The 21,011-nt window shown below is 40.0% G+C and overlaps 1 protein-coding gene across 3 annotated transcripts in view; it reads left to right on the forward strand.

The window, feature by feature from the left end:
- The first annotated feature begins 1,703 nt into the window (after nt 1-1,703).
- Nucleotides 1,704-21,011, forward strand: part of stag2b (stromal antigen 2b) — a 29,989-nt gene continuing 10,681 nt past the window's right edge. The window contains exons 1-29 of one of the 3 annotated variants that reach the window (XM_037780195.1): nt 1,704-1,833; nt 4,005-4,131; nt 4,212-4,293; nt 4,459-4,602; nt 4,713-4,809; nt 4,975-5,051; nt 5,202-5,406; nt 6,433-6,584; nt 8,576-8,649; nt 8,772-8,895; nt 9,420-9,518; nt 9,716-9,795; nt 9,974-10,081; nt 10,887-10,998; nt 11,119-11,236; nt 11,332-11,435; nt 12,408-12,500; nt 12,615-12,704; nt 12,833-13,036; nt 14,106-14,176; nt 14,321-14,408; nt 14,524-14,604; nt 14,715-14,807; nt 15,899-16,073; nt 16,214-16,353; nt 16,531-16,632; nt 16,751-16,899; nt 18,286-18,414; nt 18,621-18,847. In XM_037780195.1, coding sequence (XP_037636123.1) covers nt 4,088-4,131; nt 4,212-4,293; nt 4,459-4,602; nt 4,713-4,809; nt 4,975-5,051; nt 5,202-5,406; nt 6,433-6,584; nt 8,576-8,649; nt 8,772-8,895; nt 9,420-9,518; nt 9,716-9,795; nt 9,974-10,081; nt 10,887-10,998; nt 11,119-11,236; nt 11,332-11,435; nt 12,408-12,500; nt 12,615-12,704; nt 12,833-13,036; nt 14,106-14,176; nt 14,321-14,408; nt 14,524-14,604; nt 14,715-14,807; nt 15,899-16,073; nt 16,214-16,353; nt 16,531-16,632; nt 16,751-16,899; nt 18,286-18,414; nt 18,621-18,847 — 3,262 coding nt within the window. In that variant the 5' untranslated portion in view covers nt 1,704-1,833; nt 4,005-4,087. Of the gene's footprint in view, nt 1,974-2,067; nt 2,340-4,003; nt 4,132-4,211; nt 4,294-4,458; nt 4,603-4,712; nt 4,810-4,974; nt 5,052-5,201; nt 5,407-6,432; nt 6,585-8,575; nt 8,650-8,771; nt 8,896-9,419; nt 9,519-9,715; nt 9,796-9,973; nt 10,082-10,886; nt 10,999-11,118; nt 11,237-11,331; nt 11,436-12,407; nt 12,501-12,614; nt 12,705-12,832; nt 13,037-14,105; nt 14,177-14,320; nt 14,409-14,523; nt 14,605-14,714; nt 14,808-15,898; nt 16,074-16,213; nt 16,354-16,530; nt 16,633-16,750; nt 16,900-18,285; nt 18,415-18,620; nt 18,848-21,011 lie in introns of those variants that run through there. The other 2 variants (XM_037780193.1, XM_037780194.1) reach the window with 2 other exon arrangements.

Consider the following 21,011-nt stretch of genomic DNA (forward strand, 5'->3'; position numbering starts at 1 on the left):
AAGGAAATTATCATCACATTTAATTCTTGATTTCTAATTATCTTTTGATATGTTTAGATGTATTTTCTTTTCTTCTGTACTGTTTTTTTGTATGTATTTCATTGATTTTATTGGATTGTTTTCCACTGTTTGGTTATGTTTTTCTGCACATTTTGTGTACTTCTTGTTGTTGTTTAACTTTTGTTGTATTTTTAAAATTATGTCAGTTTAGATCTTTCTTCCTTTTTTGTTATTATTGTTTTTTTCTCCTGGGGTTGGGTGGAGGTCCTTTGTATAAGCTTGTGGAGCCTCTCCTGACGCATTTCTTGTTTGTTTTTTTATTGACTGGATTTTTTTTGCAGTTTTATATGTGCAAATAAAAAAATAAAAAAAGAAGAAGAAGGTGTAGTATGTATCAGTGGCCACTAGATGTCAGCTCATCATCGGTGTATCTAATGCTTGTATATAGTGGCATTAGCACCAGGATATTCCTCCTCCCAGGTGGGCGAAACAACAAACCCAACTACGGAGCAAGTGGGGTGAGAGAGAAATTAAGGTTATGATGATCTTTTCTTTTCCCTTGTTCAAAATGAATGGAATGCAGTGAGGGACAAAGAGCAAATGTACTACGGAGTATTAGGGCCACATTGAGGGAAAAAACATCTGAGATTTACAGAATAAAGTCGTAATATTATGAGAAAAAAGTCGCAATATTACGAGAATAAAGTAATGAGTTTACGAGAAAAAAAAGTCGTAATATTACGAGAATAAAGTCATAACTGCGAGAAAAAAGAAAATAACATGTTAAATTACTACTTTATAATATTATGACTTTATTCTCATATTACGACTTTTTTTTCTTGTAAACTTCTGACTTTATTCCCGTAATATTATGACTTTTTTTCTCGTAAACCTATGACTTTATTCTTGTAATATTATGACTTTATTCTCGTAAACCTATGACTTTATTCTTGTAATATTATTACTTTATTCTCGTAATATTATATATTTATTCTCGTAATATTATATCTTTATTCTCGTAATATTATGACTTTATTCTCATAATATTATGACTTTATTCTTGTAATATTATGACTTTATTCTTGTAATATTATTACTTTATTCTCGTAATATTATATCTTTATTCTCGTAATATTATGACTTTATTCTCATAATATTATGACTTTATTCTTGTAATATTATGACTTTATTCTTGTAATATTATTACTTTATTCTCGTAATATTATGACTTTATTCTTGTAATATTATGACTTTATTCTTGTAATATTATGACTTTATTCTTGTAATATTATGACTTTATTCTCTTAATATTATGACTTTATTCTTGTAATATTATGACTTTATTCTTGTAATATTATTACTTTATTCTCGTAATATTATGACTTTATTCTCTTAATATTATGACTTTATTCTTGTAATATTATGACTTTATTCTCGAAATCTCAGATATATTTTTTTTCCAAATGTGGCCCTAATACTTCGTCTAACCATAGACCTACTACAATGATAAATAAGAATGAAAATGTTAACAATAAACAGATATTCATTTCCATGTTTCTAAATCCACAGGGAGCCACTGGAGAGGAGCTAAAGAGCCTCAGGCTGCAGACCCCTGCCCTAGCGTTTCCCTGTAAGAGAAGACATTCACAGACCAGAAGCAGCGCCAGTCAGTCTCCAGGTGTAGTATGTATCAGCGGCCACTAGATGTCAGCTCATCCCCGGTGTATCTCTCTCTAATGCGGGTATATAGTGGCCGCTAGGTGGTAGCTCTGCACCAGGATATTCCTCCTCCCAGGTCGTCGAAACAACAAACCCAACTACGGAGCAAGCGGGGTGAGAGAGAACGTCCGAAACCGCCTCTGACCGCGACTTTTAAACTCTTTTTTTACACATTTTGTCTTCGCATTCACACGGAAGCTTGTGTAAGAATAGTTAAAGTTACACCTCTGCTGGGTACTTCATTTCACAACAAGGTAAGTTAGCTGTAAAATGGCGGAGAGCTATGTGGAAGTTAGTTGATTAGTATTTTGCTAGCTCCGGCTAGCTCCATAGAGGAGCCTCCACAGCGCGCGGCTGCCTGGCTGCCTTCAACCGTCGCCGCTCCGCTAGCTCCATGGCTACACGGCTACTTAGCAACCACCTGCATTTGTCCGTTGGGCTCAGTCAGTAACGCTTATATATTCACTACGTAGCTCCAAAAGAAGCGTGTTATTATCCCAAACAACTTAAGTTGCACTTTATATATTTGTAAACAAAGTGTTTGTTGCTTATGCAATATACGGTTACTGGAACTCTCCCGAGCCAAGATGGAGGACGCAAGGACGTGATGTTTTTTTAAGGTAACGTTAGCATGTAGCTGTTAGCATAGCATAGCTAACTAGCGGTGGTTGTTATCAGCTCCTTACGGGTTATATGTTGGGGGTTATTTGTTGGTATTTTCGGACACGCATTGAGCACGACTGGTGTGTAGATAAAAGGTAGTTATTGTGCTCGGAAACAGTGAGTGAGTAGCGTTATTGTGTAGTAGCCCATGTTAGCATGCGGCTAGTACAGTAGCGTTGTTTTGTTATTATGGTTCCAGGATAGCGCTCGAAAACACGAGCTTGTTCTCCATATATAACGAAAAAGACACATGTTTTGTCGTCTTTATTCAGTAAATAACAGTGTGTTCGCACCCTGAGTAGTGCATGCTTACTTGATCAAATGCAGAGGGAAAAAGACGCCAAAAACAACCCCCTTAGCTATCGGTGCTAGCAGCAGCACCGGTGTCAATTTTGACAGGAAGCCGACGGAGAGCGCAGTCGCGCCGGCGTGGTTGGAGGGAACCGAGTCGGTGGATTGTGGCATGGTTGTCTTGCAGGAATCCACCACTGTTGGGTTGCAAAATATCAGTTTTTTTAGTTAAAGCTCGTCTAGTCTTCGCTTTGAAAGTAGCAAGTTTTATGAGATAACGCTGAGAGATTTGGCGCCACTTTTTTCAGTCTACACCCCATAGAAATCCCGTCGTCTTGTCATGCAGTTATCTCCCCCTCACTATCAAGGAAATAAGATTATTATTAAATCAATAAATACCCCCAGTTAAATAAAAAAACTCACAAAAGTCGTAACTACATCATGGAAAGTGGTAATGTTGCATGGCTCTACGTTAACTATGTTTTGAAGGTGTCGATCATTGTATATTCATAAAAATGTGTGCTTGGTAAGATCCACAAATTTGGGCACATGTGGTGCCATCATGTGCAGGATATTGTTAAGAGCGAATCCCACGACTGACGTTACATTAGATGTGTTTATCTGACAATCTCCCTACTACTCATAAACCTTACTATATTATAATTTAAGAATAAGAATGACACACTTTGTATGTCATCACTGCGCGTACGAGGACAGAAAGACGCACCTACTGCACCCAGAGCGGGCATATGATGGGTGGAGTTAAAGTTTGCCTTTTTCAGAACTGAAAAGACAGTCATAGGTGTGCTTTTATTGTCTTGACTTCTAAAGAAGCATTTCTGAATTATGAAAGTCAGAATACTACATTTAAATGTTACCTATGCTACCTTTCCTTTTGATGAATGTGCCACTAATTTACACATCACAACCATGCAATAGTTTTGTCTGTGGCCTGCAGTATCTTGTTGATGTTGATACTGTCTTTTGATTGGTTTGGGTTTGTATGGGGCGGATAGGGCAGTGCCATATTTGGCCATTGAGGAAGACACTCCAATGTTCATCGCGTGACGTCTGTAAACCAAGGGGAGCAGAGAAAGAGAGGGAGCCAATGGCTAGACAGCTGAGCGTGACAGGAGCATTAGTGTCCGCCCACTGTTACCATGTGAAACCGTTTTTTTTTCTCCCTGAATGGCATCAAAGAAACATTTGCACACTACAGAGGATGGGATTTCTGCAAACATGTACATATTTGATGTTTATAGCATTTATTGTGTCTGCTGTGTTGAAATGCACATGTAAACTCTATAAATTACTCTGTTTCACATTCTAGGTCACATGCGACCTCTCCCGTCTTGTATTTTCTGAGGATCTCAAGCCAGTCATAAGTTGAAGTTATCCAGAAGATGTTACAGAAATGATAGCAGCACCAGAAATACCCTCAGAGTTCACCTATACTCAGTAAGTGCTTGTGTCCACTTTTAATTTGCTATTAAGGTTGATATGAATTCTCCAATCTAATATTTGCTTTTGTTTACCAGTGATACAGACACCCGATTCTCTTCAGACACAGACTTCTCTGAGGATCTAGATGGAAGGAGTGCAACCCCAGCTAAAGGAAAGGTATATAAAGCAAAAATGTCTCTCTGCCCTTTGCCTGGATCAGGATACTCATGTCATATAACACAGTATTGCATCTGTTAGTTATAGATGTTTGTGACATGCGTGTAAAATTAGCTTCGTCTTCTCACACTTAATAATTCCTTATAATCTTCTTTTCTGTTCTAGGGTGGAAAGAAGGGGAAGAAGGCCGCAGGGGAGAAAGGCAAAGGAGGGAAGGGAGCCGGCCGGATAAATGGCCACCACCAAGAGAATGGCATGGAAAACATGATGCTGTTTGAGGTGGTGAGGCTGGGCAGGAGTGCAATGCAGGTATGAATGCCACACGCTAAAAAATTGCTTATTCAGTCACATGAAAAAAACTGATGGTCTGCATTCTTAATTGATTTTTTAAAAATGTGTCTATCCCTCTTTTCCTGCAGTCTGTCGTTGATGACTGGATCGAGTCTTACAAACATGACAGAGATGTTGCGCTACTAGATCTCATCAATTTCTTCATCCAGTGCTCGGGATGTAAAGGTATGTGTGTGTCTGTTTCAGGTATCTCACTCCTTTTAAACGCATTGAGGAAAACATTTAATCTGTGTGTCCTATAAAACACTCACACGTATTTGGTACCCGCTCGGTTGGTCTTCTTGACTGTTTAATAAATTGTCTTTTGTCCAACCCCTCTTTGTTTATCAGGTGTGGTCAGTGGAGAAATGTTCCGCAACATGCAGAACTCTGAGATCATCCGACGAATGACAGAGGAGTTTGATGAGGTACCTTCACTTTTTCCAGTGTCATCATTACCATATTCACCATAAATCTCCTAATTGTTATTTAAGATTAAATATCAAATTTAGAATTATTTGATTTGCCAAGTTTTGTCATTGCATTTACTGACATTCTTCCCTCTGTGGCCCCTGTAGGACAGCGGTGACTACCCTCTAACCATAGCAGGACCCCAGTGGAAAAAGTTCAAATCAAGCTTTTGTGAATTCATCGCGGTGCTAGTGCGCCAGTGTCAATACAGTATCATCTATGATGAGTACATGATGGACACAGTCATATCCCTTCTCACCGGACTATCAGACTCCCAAGTCCGAGCCTTCAGACACACCTCAACACTGGCAGGTGAGATTGACTGTGTCTCTATTTATGTGTGTGCGTGCGTGTGTGAGTGAGAGGTACATTTGAATGTCGCAGCTGAATTGCAGTAATTGGCATGTTTTTTAAGCATACCGAGTTGTTAGCTGTGTGGGAAAAGTAGGCAGTTAGGAGGAATCTGGGGGCTTGTACTGCACTTTTGGATAAGTAAAGCAAAACAGCTTTTTCTGTAGTGTTGTAGGTAAAGGATAGAATGATCATAACCACTGATAAATCCACCAAACACACAGGTGTTTTCACGTATTTTGCCTGATCCTTTTAGTTTTGTTGCACCTGTAAAAGTGGAATAACCTCCACCTTTATCATTGGCTGTGTACAAAAAACAAGCAGCGTAGGTGGATTTACCCGCTAAAATACAGTGCCAAAGGCTCCCAGAGGGGCAGACGTGTTCTACAATAACCCGAGGCATGCAGAACATGCAGCCAATATCATTTATGCAGCAGCATTATACATTTTTAACAATAGTCATAATTAAGCAGGTGGTGGGTGGTGTGACCACAAAACATTCATGTAATGTTCTGTCTAGGAAACCATCTTTGTTCTTACCTGTCGGCGAAAACTGTAACATGCTTTGGTTGTGTTTATGTTTTGATGTCGGCACTGGTCTTGGCTGCCAGGTTGGAGCTGGTTAGTTTCTGCAGAGCTATTTTAGATGGTTCCCTGTGTAATAATGATTTCTTACTGTGCCTAGACGAGGTTAAGTGTATAAGGGATGCAGCTAAAAGTTTGTATTCTTAGTTTATGGAGTTTGTTTACCTTTTATAATTTCCAATGTAGTCCCATCTAAGGTTTTATTAGTTTAATAAAAGGGTAGTAAATATTTCTTATTTCTTAACCTTGGTTCCCCACGGATTACATTTTATCCAGGTGTTCGTTTATGTTGCACACCCTTGACACTATAGACAGTAAAAAAGTGTCAAGTCAGATAATCTCACACATTAGTGTTGTGCATGGATTTTTCTTATACCTTGATGTTACTTGTGTTTTTGGCAGCCATGAAGCTGATGACAGCCCTGGTGAATGTAGCTCTAAACCTGAGCATCAACATGGACAACACGCAGCGCCAGTACGAGGCAGAGAGGAATAAGATAGTGGCCAAAAGGGCTAATGACAGGCTGGAGCTGCTTCTGCAGAAACGCAAAGAGGTAAGGCCACATGGCTATTTGCTGTCTCTGTTTTTAAAATACCTTTTACCCAAGCTCATTCCTTTTGCATTTAGTCATGCATACACATTGGATGATTCAAATTCTGCAGGTGATTTTGAGCAGTGATTTAGTGGTAAATTTGGCAGAAAGTCTCAACAACAGACCCTCTATGTAGTGTGCGCTCACTGTGATATGTATGTACTTCTCTTTGTTTATGTAGTATAAATGCCCATACAGAGTTGTGTGGAAAACGATGAGTTTCACCGGTATTGGCATTGAAGCAGAGAGGGTGATATCCACTGTTAGTAACAACACAGCAGAGGGCCCCGTGTTTTTTCCCCTCAATCCAGAATACATAGACCAACTTCTGTTTTTCAAAAGATATTCAGCCAGTGATGTCTGTCAGTAAATTGCACGTTCCTTTGTTTTATTTTCATGTAGGCAGAAGACCTCAAATTGATGCAATATTTTTTTTCATATAAAGCCAGTTTTTTTCAACCACTTTCCTATGCTGTCTTCTGTTTTTTTTTTTAAATACAGTAATTTTAATTAAGACCAGTTGACTTAACTGCCAGTTCCCTCCCCCAGTGAACAATAAATAAGGCAGCCTCAACACCCACTACATCAGTTTAGCTTGTCATATTGGAAGTGTCTGACTATGTTTTTACAGTCATGAAAAGTGGCTGTTAAAGGAAAATAGAAGTGGGTTGTGTAATTTAAGATTCTACTGGACATCCCATGTGATTAGACTGGTGTGAATTTTCACACCAGCATATGGTCTGGAATGTCTTTGTATGAAGTCTTGGGTTGCGTCTGAAATTCCATACTAACATGCTAATTCGTACACTAAAACAGTATGTGAGATTTTGAGTATGTCGAAACCTTAGTATAAAACCAATAGTATGCAAATTGCATTATATTTCCAATGAAATATTACAGTATGCAAGCACTGGACACTACGCTGGCATATATAGCCCATAATGCAATGCGGTAGTAATGAAAATATTCATAACAGACGTTGGCAGAGATTTCTGTAACGTCAATAATGCTTCAATGTAAGTGTAAGTATAAGATTCCACTTTGCTATAGACGTAATAAATTTGTAAAAAATAGTTCCGACTTTATGACTCTCGCAAATCATTGTTTGGTCACATGAGGTTGGCACGGGTTACCATGGTTACGCATCTCCAACTGGCAAGGAGGCTCTCAGGAAGTGGTAATTACAGTTCATTGCGTCCAAAAAGATACATGCTACTGTTTACTCACACAAGTATGTTGAACAATAGTACACGTATTGAGTATGTAGTGCATAGTATGCGATTTCGGACGCAGCCTTGGTTTCCCCATCTGGTAGTTTAATGTTCCGCAGGAAGCCCTCAGAACCAAGTTCTACCCAATATCATCGTCTGCCACAGATCATTGCCTAATGATCAGCCCCATGGCAGCTTTTCTTTTTGTACGCAATTCATGACAAGAATGTGAGCCTGAATTCAATAAGAATTAATAATTGAAATCAGAATTGATAAAAATATAAACCTGGTCCAACCTGCAGGTTACATCTTCCTACATAACATTTTATAAGGCAAATCCAGAAATCCAGCTGCAACCAAACTAACCAAACTAACCAGTCACAGTAACGTGTAAGAGTAAATAATTGTGAATTACTCCATCTTGTGACCATAAATCTGCTCCATTTTTAGAACCGCAACACCTCTATAGGTGATGGACCCGCAGTGACTGTGTTACTGCTGAGTGTTATTCAGCTAGGATTGTCCGTTTACTGGGTTACATAACAGCAGGTCCCACTGGGCATCCATCTGTTAGTTCACTGGTCAGCCACACCACAGCATGGTGGCATAGTTGGCCGTCACACGTGTTGTTATGCTAACGATGCCTCCTGGTCACCTCTTACTGTAGCATCCTAGTCAGTTAGGCTTTATGTTTGACCAAATACATTTTGCTCACATGCTTTCTTCTGCTCTTCATTTCAGCTCCAAGAAAATCAGGATGAGATTGAAAATATGATGAACGCAATATTCAAAGGAGTGTTTGTTCACAGATATCGGTATGTCTTCACTTAATACACATCTATTATGACGAAATGATGACTTTGATACTGGTTGTTGATGCTGTTATATAAAACTTCTTGTATTCTGTTTAACAAATAATGATTTAATGTTTTAACAGTGATGCGATAGCAGAAATCAGGGCGATCTGTATAGAAGAGATTGGAGTGTGGATGAAACTCTATAGCGATGCCTTCCTCAACGACAGCTATCTGAAGTATGTGGGGTGGACGATGCACGATAAGGTGGGTTGCAGGAACATTTCTTAAGCTCTTTCTTTGTTTAGATTCTTTAAAGCTCCTAGAGTATTCACTTCATTTTCCCGATCAGACCTCTTCTCAGGACTGTGTGGACGTAATTGATTTACTCTCCTGTTAGTTTTGTTGCACCTGTTAGTAGCATAACTGTCATTATTTTATTATTACATGAAGGTTGCTGATGCCGTTTAATTCCCAGTTCAGCTGTGCACAACATCAGTCTGAGCAGATGTCTAATCAGCCAGAATAAGTGAAAACACCTGTGTGGGTGTGCACGGCTGTTAAAGGCACAATCAATGACTCGGTTGTAAACTAAGTGTAGCCACAAATATTCAGAACACAAGGTTGAAGCCGATTGATTTACACGTCTTATAGGCAATCAAATAGAACAACAGGCGATTCTTAGTTATTCATGTATTCCAGATTTGTTTATTTCAGTTCATTTTGTAAACACAGTAGAAAAACTGGTCCATGCACCGGATAAATGACTGTTTTCTAACTCTGTATTCCAGCAAGGCGAGGTACGTCTGAAGTGTCTGACAGCGCTGCAGGGTCTCTACTACAACAGAGAGCTCAATGCAAGACTGGAACTCTTCACCAGCCGCTTCAAGGTCAGCACCACCTGCTGGACAATTTCAACACAACAGCTCCAACTTTATTGTTTCACACTCTCATACAGCAACAAACACTGCACACATACTCTGTGGATATATATTTGTGATTGGACTGACAGAATGTCACTTACTAATCAAAATGAATCATTTTGTCCAAATAACTCATTAAATCTGTTGTCTCTCTCTTTGCATAGGACCGTATTGTCTCCATGACTCTTGACAAAGAGTATGACGTTGCAGTACAAGCAATTAAACTACTCACTCTAGTCTTGAAGTAAGTGGCTCTGTTCTTGTTGGTATTTGATTTGTAATGGTCCCAACTTCCACGTTTTTTCCACACACCAGTAGTGCGTCCTGGTACACATTCTTCAAGAATTACATAACGTACATATGTGCTGCTGACCACTACTTTGGAGCTTTAGTTGACTGACTCTTTCTGTTTGTCTCTGCAGTAGCACGGATGAGGTGTTGACCCCTGAGGACTGTGAGAGTGTCTATCACTTGGTCTACTCGGCACACAGGCCTGTCGCCATTGCAGCTGGAGAATTCCTCTTTAAGAAGTACGTCAGACTAAATCTTTCAAATCGTATTTATCACTGAACCGAGAAGCATAGAATGAGTTCAGCAAAATTAATGTAGCGACAGGTTGGGGAAGAAGGGGAAAGTGTTTTACCACAGTTTAGTGGGAGTTTAAAGAGTAACTTAGTTTTTGCTGACCTCCAGTGGTTTAAAGACCCAGACACACCAAGCCGGCGGTCGGCTGTTGGACAGTTTGGGGCCGACGGCGAGCGTCTGTCTGCCTAGTTTTTGCGGTGTGTCCCGCACAGTCAGCTCTAGTCAGCCCGTGTCGGAGGTTTTACGGCTGATTCAGCATGTTGAATCGGCGTCGGTGAGAGAAATCACTCCGATTGGCTGCTCAGCTTGAACGAGTCAGTGCACAAGAAGAGATATGGAAGAGAAGCAAGCAAACAAGTAAAGTCAAGGGGGCACACACCAGAGGTAAAACTTTCAACCAGAGAGGGCAGAAAAACACTGCCTGGTGTTAAGCTACTCTTTAAACTTTTTAAGATGTTTCTATTACAATACAAATGGTTGAAAAAAAAACCACACATTCAGTACGTCTGTGCATACAAACCAAACTTTGTAGCTTTTGCATCACTGTAAGTTTTTCTCATGTTCAGCTAACTCCAATAATTAAGATTAAGTTGCTCAATGACTGGTTTCATTTTACAAGTCAGTCAGTTCTCAGCTTAGTTTATGAGTTTTAATTTCGCAGGGCCATGGCTGCTTCTAAGAAATGCAGTTGCAGGATTATGCGGGGGTTGCTTTTGTGTGATACCCAACTAATGATTAATATTCTCAAAGGTTGTTCAGCCAGCGAGAACCAGAGGAGGAAGGGGCCCCCAAGAGGAGAGGCAGACAAAGCCCCAACGCCAACCTCATTAAGACCACTGTCTTCTTCTTCCTGGAGAGTGAGGTATGTCATCAGGCTGTTTTACTTTACTATCACACACAGGCTACAGTTTCTGTCTTTATTGACAGCATGTAAGCCATTGAACCATCCGTCCTTCATTGGTCTGAACATTTCTCTCCGTAGCTCCATGAGCACGCGGCCTACTTGGTGGACTCTCTCTGGGAATGCGGTCCAGAGCTACTGAAGGACTGGGAGTGTATGATCAGCTTACTGTTAGATGACCCATTGCCAGGAGAGGAAGGTATGGCACCGGTTTCTTGCAAACCTACTTCGCTTGTGTTTCAGAGCACAAACGTGATACAGACCATGCTGATTGTTTTATGTTTTTTTTTGCAGCTCTTACAGACAGACAAGAGACCGCCTTGATTGAAATCATGCTGTGCACTGTTCGCCAGGCTGCTGAATGCCACCCACCTGTTGGAAGAGGCACAGGGAAGAGGGTAAGAGTGGCTAACACACTTTAAAAGATTGGTTAAAGGATAATTCAGGTTTCTTTCTGACATGGTATGGACTGTCCCGGGTTTGCCATCACGATGACAATTACATTGAACATTGATCACTTACTTAACTTTAGAGCCAGGTCTGTGCAAGCTGAGCCCAAAGACTGTTCAAACATGTCCTTTAAACCGCACTTGCACAGATAATGTCTTTAGATAACTGTGATCCAACCATTATAAATGCTTGTAGTGTATTTGGTTGTTTCAACCTTTTGCTTTCTTCTTTGCTTTGTCTGACAGCAGTGTTTAAGACATTTTTCAAAGATAAAAGGATTGGTTTTTCTACACATGATTGATTGTATTTGTGGGAATATATAAGATAAATAAGTTTGATTTTTGGAATCGGTTGATAGTGGTGAATGTACTGCAATGTTTTGTGCTTGTGTTGACACATTTGTGATGTCAGGTTTGAGATAAACCTGCAAAAATATTTCTGGATAGTCTGCTACCAGTAGAAGCTTGATGTGTAGCTATTTTCCCTCTTGAGCATTAATCTTGGCTTCATCTCACAATCTAATAGCCATTACGATGTAGATGTTAATGTGCTGAACCGACACTTTTTATTTCTTATTGGATTAAACTGTTGGATTTTGCTTTGGTCCTTAAATGTATTTGAAAGCTGCGCTACTGGGTCCATTTTCAATTTACTTTGGATAATGTTAAAAGACTGGTTCTTGGTTTTCCACAGTAATGCTATCCCCAAAACACACTAAAAACCTGCCACAAGGAACATGTCCCTGGTGAACTGCAGCTACATACGTCTCCACAAATGTGACAAAATCTGACGTTAACTTGAAATGAACCATAAATAATCTGGTCGAAGAGTAAACTTTACAAAAAGTAAAATGTTAAAGAGTTGATCTTTTGCATGCAGGAATGCAAACTAGTTGTCTAACTTGCTGCATCTATGATCAGGTGATGACGGCTAAAGAGAAGAAGACTCAGCTCGATGACAGAACCAGAATGACAGAGCTGTATGCTGTGGCTTTGCCCCCTCTACTGGCCAAGGTTTGTTACATCCACTCTATGTTCTGAACAAGCACTGAGCTCTGAGAGGCTGTTGGCTTCAGCTGTGTATTCGTCAATCAGAAAACATCATGATGTTGAATGTTTGTTCTGCAGTACGCTGTGGATTCAGAGAAGGTGACTAACTTGTTGCAGCTGCCTCAGTATTTTGACCTGGAAATTTATACCACAGGACGTCTAGAGAAGGTGAGACACTTATCGGAAAACACCAATCATATTAGGAAAAATTGGATCAGTTTACATAAAGATAAAACAGTTTATCTTTCTCATTGACTGATGTCTCACATGATGTGTCACTCTTCTCTCTAATCCAGCACCTGGAGTCCCTGCTGCGGCAGATCAGGGAAATTGTGGAGAAGCACACAGACACTGAAGTTTTGGAGGTCTGCTCCAAGACTTACCATTCCCTCTGCAATGAGGAGTTCACAATCTTTAACAGGGTGGACATTGCCCGCTCCCAGCTACTGGATGAGCAGGTGGACAAGTTCAACAGGCTACTGGAGGATTTTCTACAAGAGGTAGGAGTGACAGGATGTCAGCACTCCTAAACATGCATGTTTTTACTCATTGCTCTTTTGGTAAAGTGGGCCTAATCCTCTTACAGCCAACAACTCTGCTGCTTAATATTATCACCGCCATGTTTGCCTTCTGTTATGCATTGTTGCCTAGACCAGTGGTTCCTAACATGGGGGTCCTGACCACCACTAGAGGTCGCCAACGCTTCACGGGGGGATCGCAAAGCCTTCTAAAGCCTCATCCTGCATTACAAAATTATGCAGTTGAAACAACCAGAGAACTAATGCAACAATGGCCAAGAAAACAGTGAATTTGTAAAAAAAAAAAAAAAAAGGAAGCCTATTAAGTATGTATGTTGTTAAAAATAAAAATACATGATATAGACAAAGAATTGTATTTAAAGTCCCTAAAAATAACTCATCTCTGATGCAGTATTCATAGGGAATTTGCTCGAAAATCATCCAAATTGCTTGTTTTACACAAACCTAATGCAATTATTGCGTTCACTGTTTGGGTTAATTGTACTGTTTAACACGACCCCATTTGAAGGCGCCAATAATATGAAATATCCATACAATATGTCACTTAGTCAGGGGTCGTCAGATTACTCAATGATATAAAAGGGGTCTCTTAAGGAAAAAGGTTGGGAACTACTGTCATCCAACATACTGGATCCGAGACCGTTCTTGTGGCTGCCTCCTTACATAAGCGCTCAAATTGTCACTGTAAATTCAAACTTTGATCCACCGGCAAATAAGACTTCCAGTCTCAAACTGTGAGGGATTCATTTAATTTCAAAAGTTGTGGTGCAATGTGTCTTTAATGTTTGTGTTTGGCTATATTTTTCTGAATAATCGGAACATACCTTCCAGGGATGACATGCTGTATATGTGAAACAGTTTGAGAAAACCTTACCGAATAGTCAGTGACAAAGCTTTTCAGATACTTTTCAATTTTATCTGAAGAATCTGAAAACTTGCATTTGTATCCGTTCTAGATGGCTGTCTTTATCAGATGAGTAAACGACTTGATACATAAAATTTAAGACGGTTGCAACATTTCTCTTTCCAGGGTGAGGAGGCTGATGAAGATGATGCTTATCAGGTTTTGTCGACTCTAAAGAGGATCACAGCTTTTCACAAGTATGAAATTTATTCTTTCTGTTTCTTCATACACTTTCCCCTTTCACATCTCATGTGCCCTCTTTACAGTTAGAACAATAATTTACTTGTGATTCTGTGAACATTTGTCTGAAACTGACGGAGTCTTTCTTAAATCTGTTGCAGTGCACATGACCTGTCGGGGTGGGACCTGTTTACCAGCAACTTCAAGCTGCTCAACACAGGCATAGAGAATGGAGACATGCCTGAGCAGGTTATTAAATATACGCACGCACCAAGTGAAGTTTTATGACTCAACAAATTTTTGTGAATAGTAATGAATATTAACTCATCTGGGATTGATTTTTTTTCTTTCTTCTGGTGAGCAGATAGTCATCCACTCGCTGCAGTGTACCCACTATGTGATCCTGTGGAATCTGGCCAAGACATCGGAGGGCAGCTCCAGAAAGGTGAGGTCTCCTAAAGCCAACTGCATCGTCCCTATTCTGCACTGTTTTGAAGAGAATTGGATAGGTGTAAATGTGAAGTTAAAAACATTTCTGACTGTGTTTTGAATCAGGATGACACGGTGACCCTGAGGAAGCAGATGAGGGCATTCTGTATGATGTGTCAGCGCTACCTCACCAACGTCAACACAGCCGTCAAAGAACAGGTGACACAGACACGTGCACAACAAATCTACATATGTAGCAGCTAGAGATAGGATATAAGATTTTATTGCGGACAATGATAAAAAACACTCACAATAAGTTGATCAATGTGAATTTCCTTTATCGGGATGATCGTGAGTATCATCACAAGTGACTTGAAAAGGCTGTCGAGCTCGCTTTTATGGTATAGAAGTGAAAAATGGAGCCTGATTTTTAAAAATACAGGAATTATCATGTATGAAATAACAGATTATTTGTGGGGGCCTTATTTATGATTATTTGTTTTACACTAAAAAGGATGTTCACTAAAAAAAAAGATGTCCTATCTGTGATGCAATAAAAATATTTGGTTCTTAACAAAATGTTAGGTAAAGTGATTCAAATATGTTTTAGTGCCATTTTTAAGAGTTTTAATCATATTTTGATGATTATCTGGATAATGTCGTGAATCACAATTATTTTGGCCAGGATAATCGTGACATGAAAATTTCTTATAGTCCCATGCGTAGTAGCAGTAGTAAGGGTGCTCCGATCAGGATTTTTGGGGCCGATCACGGGGTCTATTTGAAGCCTACTATTTATCATGAGGCCTTATTTATTGATTTATTTAACTATTCTTAACAACATTGTATATTAAGTATTAAAATTAAAAGATGAGAAAGTGTCATGAATTGACATTGAATTTATTGTCAGGCAACACATTCCAGTCTCTCTCATAAACCCCTTTAAAACAGAGATCCCACAATACTGCTGTAAAGAAGACCCTTCATTACCCCGGTTTTACTTTTTTTACACTGATCCAAACAAAGCCGGCATAATGACCCCCATTCCTTGTCGGTACCATTTTTTTATACAGAACAGTGAGGCGCAATAACAGCGCAACAGTTCTGCGTTGAACAGGCTGTGTAAAAGAGGCTTTAGAGACACAACTCGCAACTCCGGTGAAGCCATTTTCGCAGCACGTAACTCTGTATAATTATACACAGAAGCCTTGTTAAAAACCTCATTTGCAAGGAGTCATTTTGTATTGAACTTATGCACACTGAGTTTGAACTTTTTGTCATTTTTTCTCTCTCTCTGTTTGCTCCTACAGGCATTCACCATCCTGTGTGATCTCCTGCTCATCTTCAGCCACCAGATGGTGTCCGGAGGCAGGGAACACCTGGAGCCTCTGGTCTATTCCTCGGAGGACTCGCTGCAGTCTGAACTGCTCTCCTTCATCTTGAACCATGTCTTCATAGACCAGGACGATGACACAAATAGCACAGGTGCAAATGTTCAGTTCTAGCAGCTCATTTACTTTCTGCTCTGCTCCAATAGGCAAGGAGAACAAGCCTTACTTGGTTTTTTCAAAATCGGTCAATGTGCAGCTTGTGGAACTTTTTTTTTTTTTCTCCGATCATCTCAGATGGGCAACAGGACGATGAGGCAGTTAAGATTGAAGCTCTGCACAAGAGAAGAAACCTCCTTGCTGCCTATTGTAAACTGATCATCTACTGTGTGGTAGACATGAAGACTGGAGCCGACATCTTTAAACAGTACATGAGGGTAAGTTTAACTTGTATCATTTCAAAAAAAAGGGCTGCAATTCAGTGAACATCTCGAAAAAAACATCTGCTGTTGCAGGAATTAATGCATTGGCTGTCTTACCATTAGACATGTAAATCAGATATGTATACAGAGATAATTCTTCACGTCCCAGTAATGTTTTCTTTTTCTTTACAGTATTACAACGATTATGGGGACATCATCAAGGAGACTATGAGTAAGACTCGGCAAATCGACAAGATTCAATGTGCCAAGACGCTCATCCTCAGTCTGCAGCAGGTCAGTGTACACACTTTTCCTCACTCATTGATTATTTCAGTAATTCTGACCTTTTTGTTAATTTGTCCCATTGTTAAGAGATTGTTGATGTAATGTTTCACGTATCTCTTCCTGCTAGCTCTTCAATGAAATGCTGTCTGAACTGGGTCATGGGTTCGATCGCTCCTCCTCTATGTTCTGTGGAATCAAAGAGTTGGCCCGTCGTTTTTCTCTAACCTTCGGTCTCGACCAAGTCAAAACCAGGGACGCTATCGCTATGCTGCACAAGTAAGGCTTCGTTCTGCTCTTGTTACATTGAATTGCTTCTTACACTTTTGGCGTCGCATCTGGGAACTGTCATGTTAGACAAATTACTCCTTGAATACCGTGTTTCCTCTTGCCATGTTATTTATTTCTCTGGATTTTGGAGGCTTAAGTGATAAATTGTTGCAGTTTTGCCTATTCCCATGCACTTGCATGCTTTTCTAAGTAAAAAAACATCAGGCTGTTCAAACACACAGAAGAGCAACAGTGTTATAAACACTGGTCTGTTGCATACTTTATGTAAGGAACCCACGCACTAATCAAACAAGCTGCACAATGTGTTCTGCATGCTCATATGTAGCAAAATGTGTGATCCTAAATTTGTAACACTAATTTCTGTTGCTACATCATGTATTTCACACCAGCGTGTGTAAACTGAAAATATTTTTCATTCAATTTTGACCTTTTTAAATGATACATGTTGGTTCTTTTCAGCAGCAATGGAGAATTGAGTGCATAAAGGGCACACAATCCTCCACATTTATAAATACCCCACTCCCATTATGTTGGTTTTGTTCTCATGTGGATTATTATATTATAATCTCAGTCAGGTTCCAGGAAATCCGATGCATGCACATTTTTTTCTGCTTGCATGGGTATCCCCTACACTTGTTCAACATATGGATGCACTATGTAATGGGATATGCCAGATGTGCGACAGGCGTTTAAGTGATGAAAGACAGGCTAAACATTCTGCTTTGTTTCCATCTAGTATATAAAATATTAAAACTTTCAAAGGGATGTAGCGCAGCATTACATTATAGCAGAGTGTGACATGACTACTGGGTGCAGTCAAGTGGAACAGACAGTGATGTAGGGATGCAACAGAACTATAAAGGTCGGTGCAAAATGCTATAGATCACTAGGACTCGTTTAGAAGGAAGTGAGCAAGACGCCTATTACGTGTCTTGTAGTAAGAATCAGGTATCTTGACTTGTTTAACAGCGCACTAAAAGATTTAAACATCCTTTGTTTTGGAGATTTGTAGTTTCATTGTAAGAGTTAACAAGCTTTTTTGCCCTGTTTAAAAAAAACACTGACACTGTTTACGAATGTTTGACAAATTGTCTAAATAAAAAGTTATTAATTATTTATACAGAATAGCAGCTTCCATAAAAGAAACAGTGAAAAGTCAGGCATGCTGTTGGTCTAGTGGTTTAAAACATGTACCACGTGACCAGTGTCCCTGTTTCAGATTAATAAATTCATGTCTTTGTTTAAACCTCAGTTTTCGTGAATTTCACTACACAGTTTGGATCAACTATTTCTATGTTTTATGTCCATGAAACCACTTCTTTTTCTCTGCTCAGAGTGTGTTAATATTCCTCTCTGTCTCTGTGCATCTCTCAGGGATGGTATCGAGTTTGCGTTTAAGGATCCTAGTACCCAGGGCGAAGGAGGCCCTCCCCTTAACCTGGCCTTCTTGGACATCCTCAGCGAGTTCTCCTCCAAACTTATGAGACAAGACAAGAGGACTGTGTAAGTTTTTTTTGCTGCTGAGTTGATGGGTGTGAGGCTTCAGTGTAACAGGTGTTTGTGACAACTGGTGCAACTGGTGTCTTTGATGTGTGGTTGATGCGATGCTTTTTTTTTTTTTCACCCTCCAGTTGGAATGTGCACCTGTTTGTGTGTAAAGATGCACAAGTTTGTTTAACTTGTCTATGTGACCTCCCGCTTCTCCTCAGCCACATGTACCTGGAGCGCTTCATGACGTTCCAGATGGCACTGCAGCGAGAGGACTGCTGGCTCCCCCTCATCTCCTACAGGAATTCCCTGCAGGCTGGCGGCGATGACGACACCATGTCGGTGATGAGTGGCTACTCCAGCAGAGGCTCCTCCGTCCGCTCCAAGAAGATCAAGCCTCCTGCTGTTACAGCTGGAACTTCAGCAGCCAAGAGGAAGCTGCCAGAAGGTATTGCACACTACAGTCATTAACAATGGGGTTAATAACGGTGTTTTCTTCACTTTTTTTTCATTTCCAAGAGAAATGGCTGTTTACTTTAGTTTAGCACAGTGCAGTTCTGTTAGTGCAGGCAGCTGCATAATTGTTTCAAGCTTTAAAACTGGACACCACCGACTGCAGCATTTTTCTGTTATTACTAGGGGTGTCACGATTTCAATTTTAAATCAGAAATCGATCGAAATTGGCTTCCGATCTCTACCATCAAAATTAAAAGCGGGATCGAAAATTGTTTATTTTTGTTTATTCAATTGTTTTCCGCCCCCCGCCCACCTTCCTGCGTTAGAAAAAAATACAGCTGTACTGTGTAAATGTAACAGCCACCTCACTCATGGTTAAAACTATGAACCAGCACAAAAGTCACAATTATCAACATAAGCCACCATGCTCTGAACAGACACATTACATTACAAACACTAACAAAAGTAACATTTGCATTTTGGAACATAAAACAGCAAACTGAAATTACTCAGTCCAGCACTCAGGACTAGGCAGGCACGATGGGATGTGTGGGCCGTCCCTGTCGCTACGATACTCGGAACACTTCCTGCATGCCTATGGCATTTTACACTACATGATTTAGCCTAGCTGCTAGCAGACTTTAGTTAGTTAGTTACTTTTCCTTAGCTCTTCTATTCTTACTTGGTTTAATGTTAAGTCACTGCATCTCCCGACAGAACAACACCACGGTTGAATTTCAGCCTACATGCACTTTTTATCAGCTCAATGTTGTTGAATCAGAGCAGCTGATGGTAGCAACAAGCTAGCAGGACTGCTGAGTGCTGTCTCTCAGCGTACACAGACTGTGTCCAAAGCTCCATCTCTCTCAGTGACAAACAGCGATGAGAGGAGAGAAAGGAGCGTGACTGTAAATGACAACAACCATATTTTTGTAGATTACAGCTCACTTGTAATACACTGCAGAAGGATTTCTCTATTGTTTTTGTAATGATTATGTACTGAGGTGGGTCACAGATACTGATATTGAAAAGATTCATCTTTTTATATTGTAGACTGTTGTACTCTAATTTTTGAAACACTGTCTTAATAAAAATGGAGTTCAGTTCTCTTTTTAAAGAAGAATTTGAAAGTATAAATGACAGTTGTCAGGGCATAAAACCAATGATCTGTTGATCTTTATGAATCAAGACTCTATAGTCTAACAATGGCATGTTTAAATCGAAAATTTAATCAAATCGTGACCTTAAAATAGAATGTCAAATTGAATTGTGGATTTAGAGAATCGTGACATCCCTAGATATTACCTATAAACATAAATCATTTGAAACTCCTTGACACCTACCAACGCAAACTGAAAAAAGGTCTTTATGAGAACCACATACATTATATTATAGCCCAGCAACAATGTTACAAAAGCAGAGTTGGAGCCCAGATTAACCCAGATGCGTTCCTACCATCCCAGCTCAGCCAGCCGAGCTGATGATGGGTGAGGAGATTAAACAGCAGATGGTGAGAGAGAGTCGGAAGAGTCAAACGGCTCCTTACCAATCACACAAGGTCACTTTAGCTGTATGTCTGTGTGTTTGCCGAAGACCTGCTCCAGACCAAGGACATCTCTGGAATATTAAATGTAAAAATTCATTCCATTTACAAGGTCACAAAATGCAGTGCTCGGTGGGGAAGTTTAAGAGTTGGCTCACCTAAGTCTGATATAATACGGTCAAACTCAAATCAGTGTTCTCATGATTTATTTGTTATTTCCTTGACTCCTAATTTTGGGAGGGTTGTGACCCCCTTTCTTAATTGTGTTTTCTGGCATACTCTTTATAATAGTGAATCCCAAACTCCATCTTCTGTGTAAGGACAGACCTCAGGGTACAGTGTGTGTACGCTCATTTCCATTGGTCCCGGACCGTTTCCAAATGAACCAAAACGCAGGCTGCCTGTGCGGGCTTTTGTTGAGATGGACACAGGTAAACGACAGATTAACATGAGTGGGAGAGGACTGACCTGGACTTCTGCAGAAGTCTGATGTTTGCTTGACATCTGGGCCGAAGAGAACATACAGAATATGATAAATATAGTCCACAAAATAGTGACGTTTATAAAGTCATTCGAGAGAAGGGAAGGGATTCATGCTCACAGTAGATCAGTG

Source organism: Sebastes umbrosus, chromosome 9 (genome assembly GCF_015220745.1).
Source record: "Sebastes umbrosus isolate fSebUmb1 chromosome 9, fSebUmb1.pri, whole genome shotgun sequence".
Lineage (NCBI taxonomy): Eukaryota > Metazoa > Chordata > Actinopteri > Perciformes > Sebastidae > Sebastes > Sebastes umbrosus.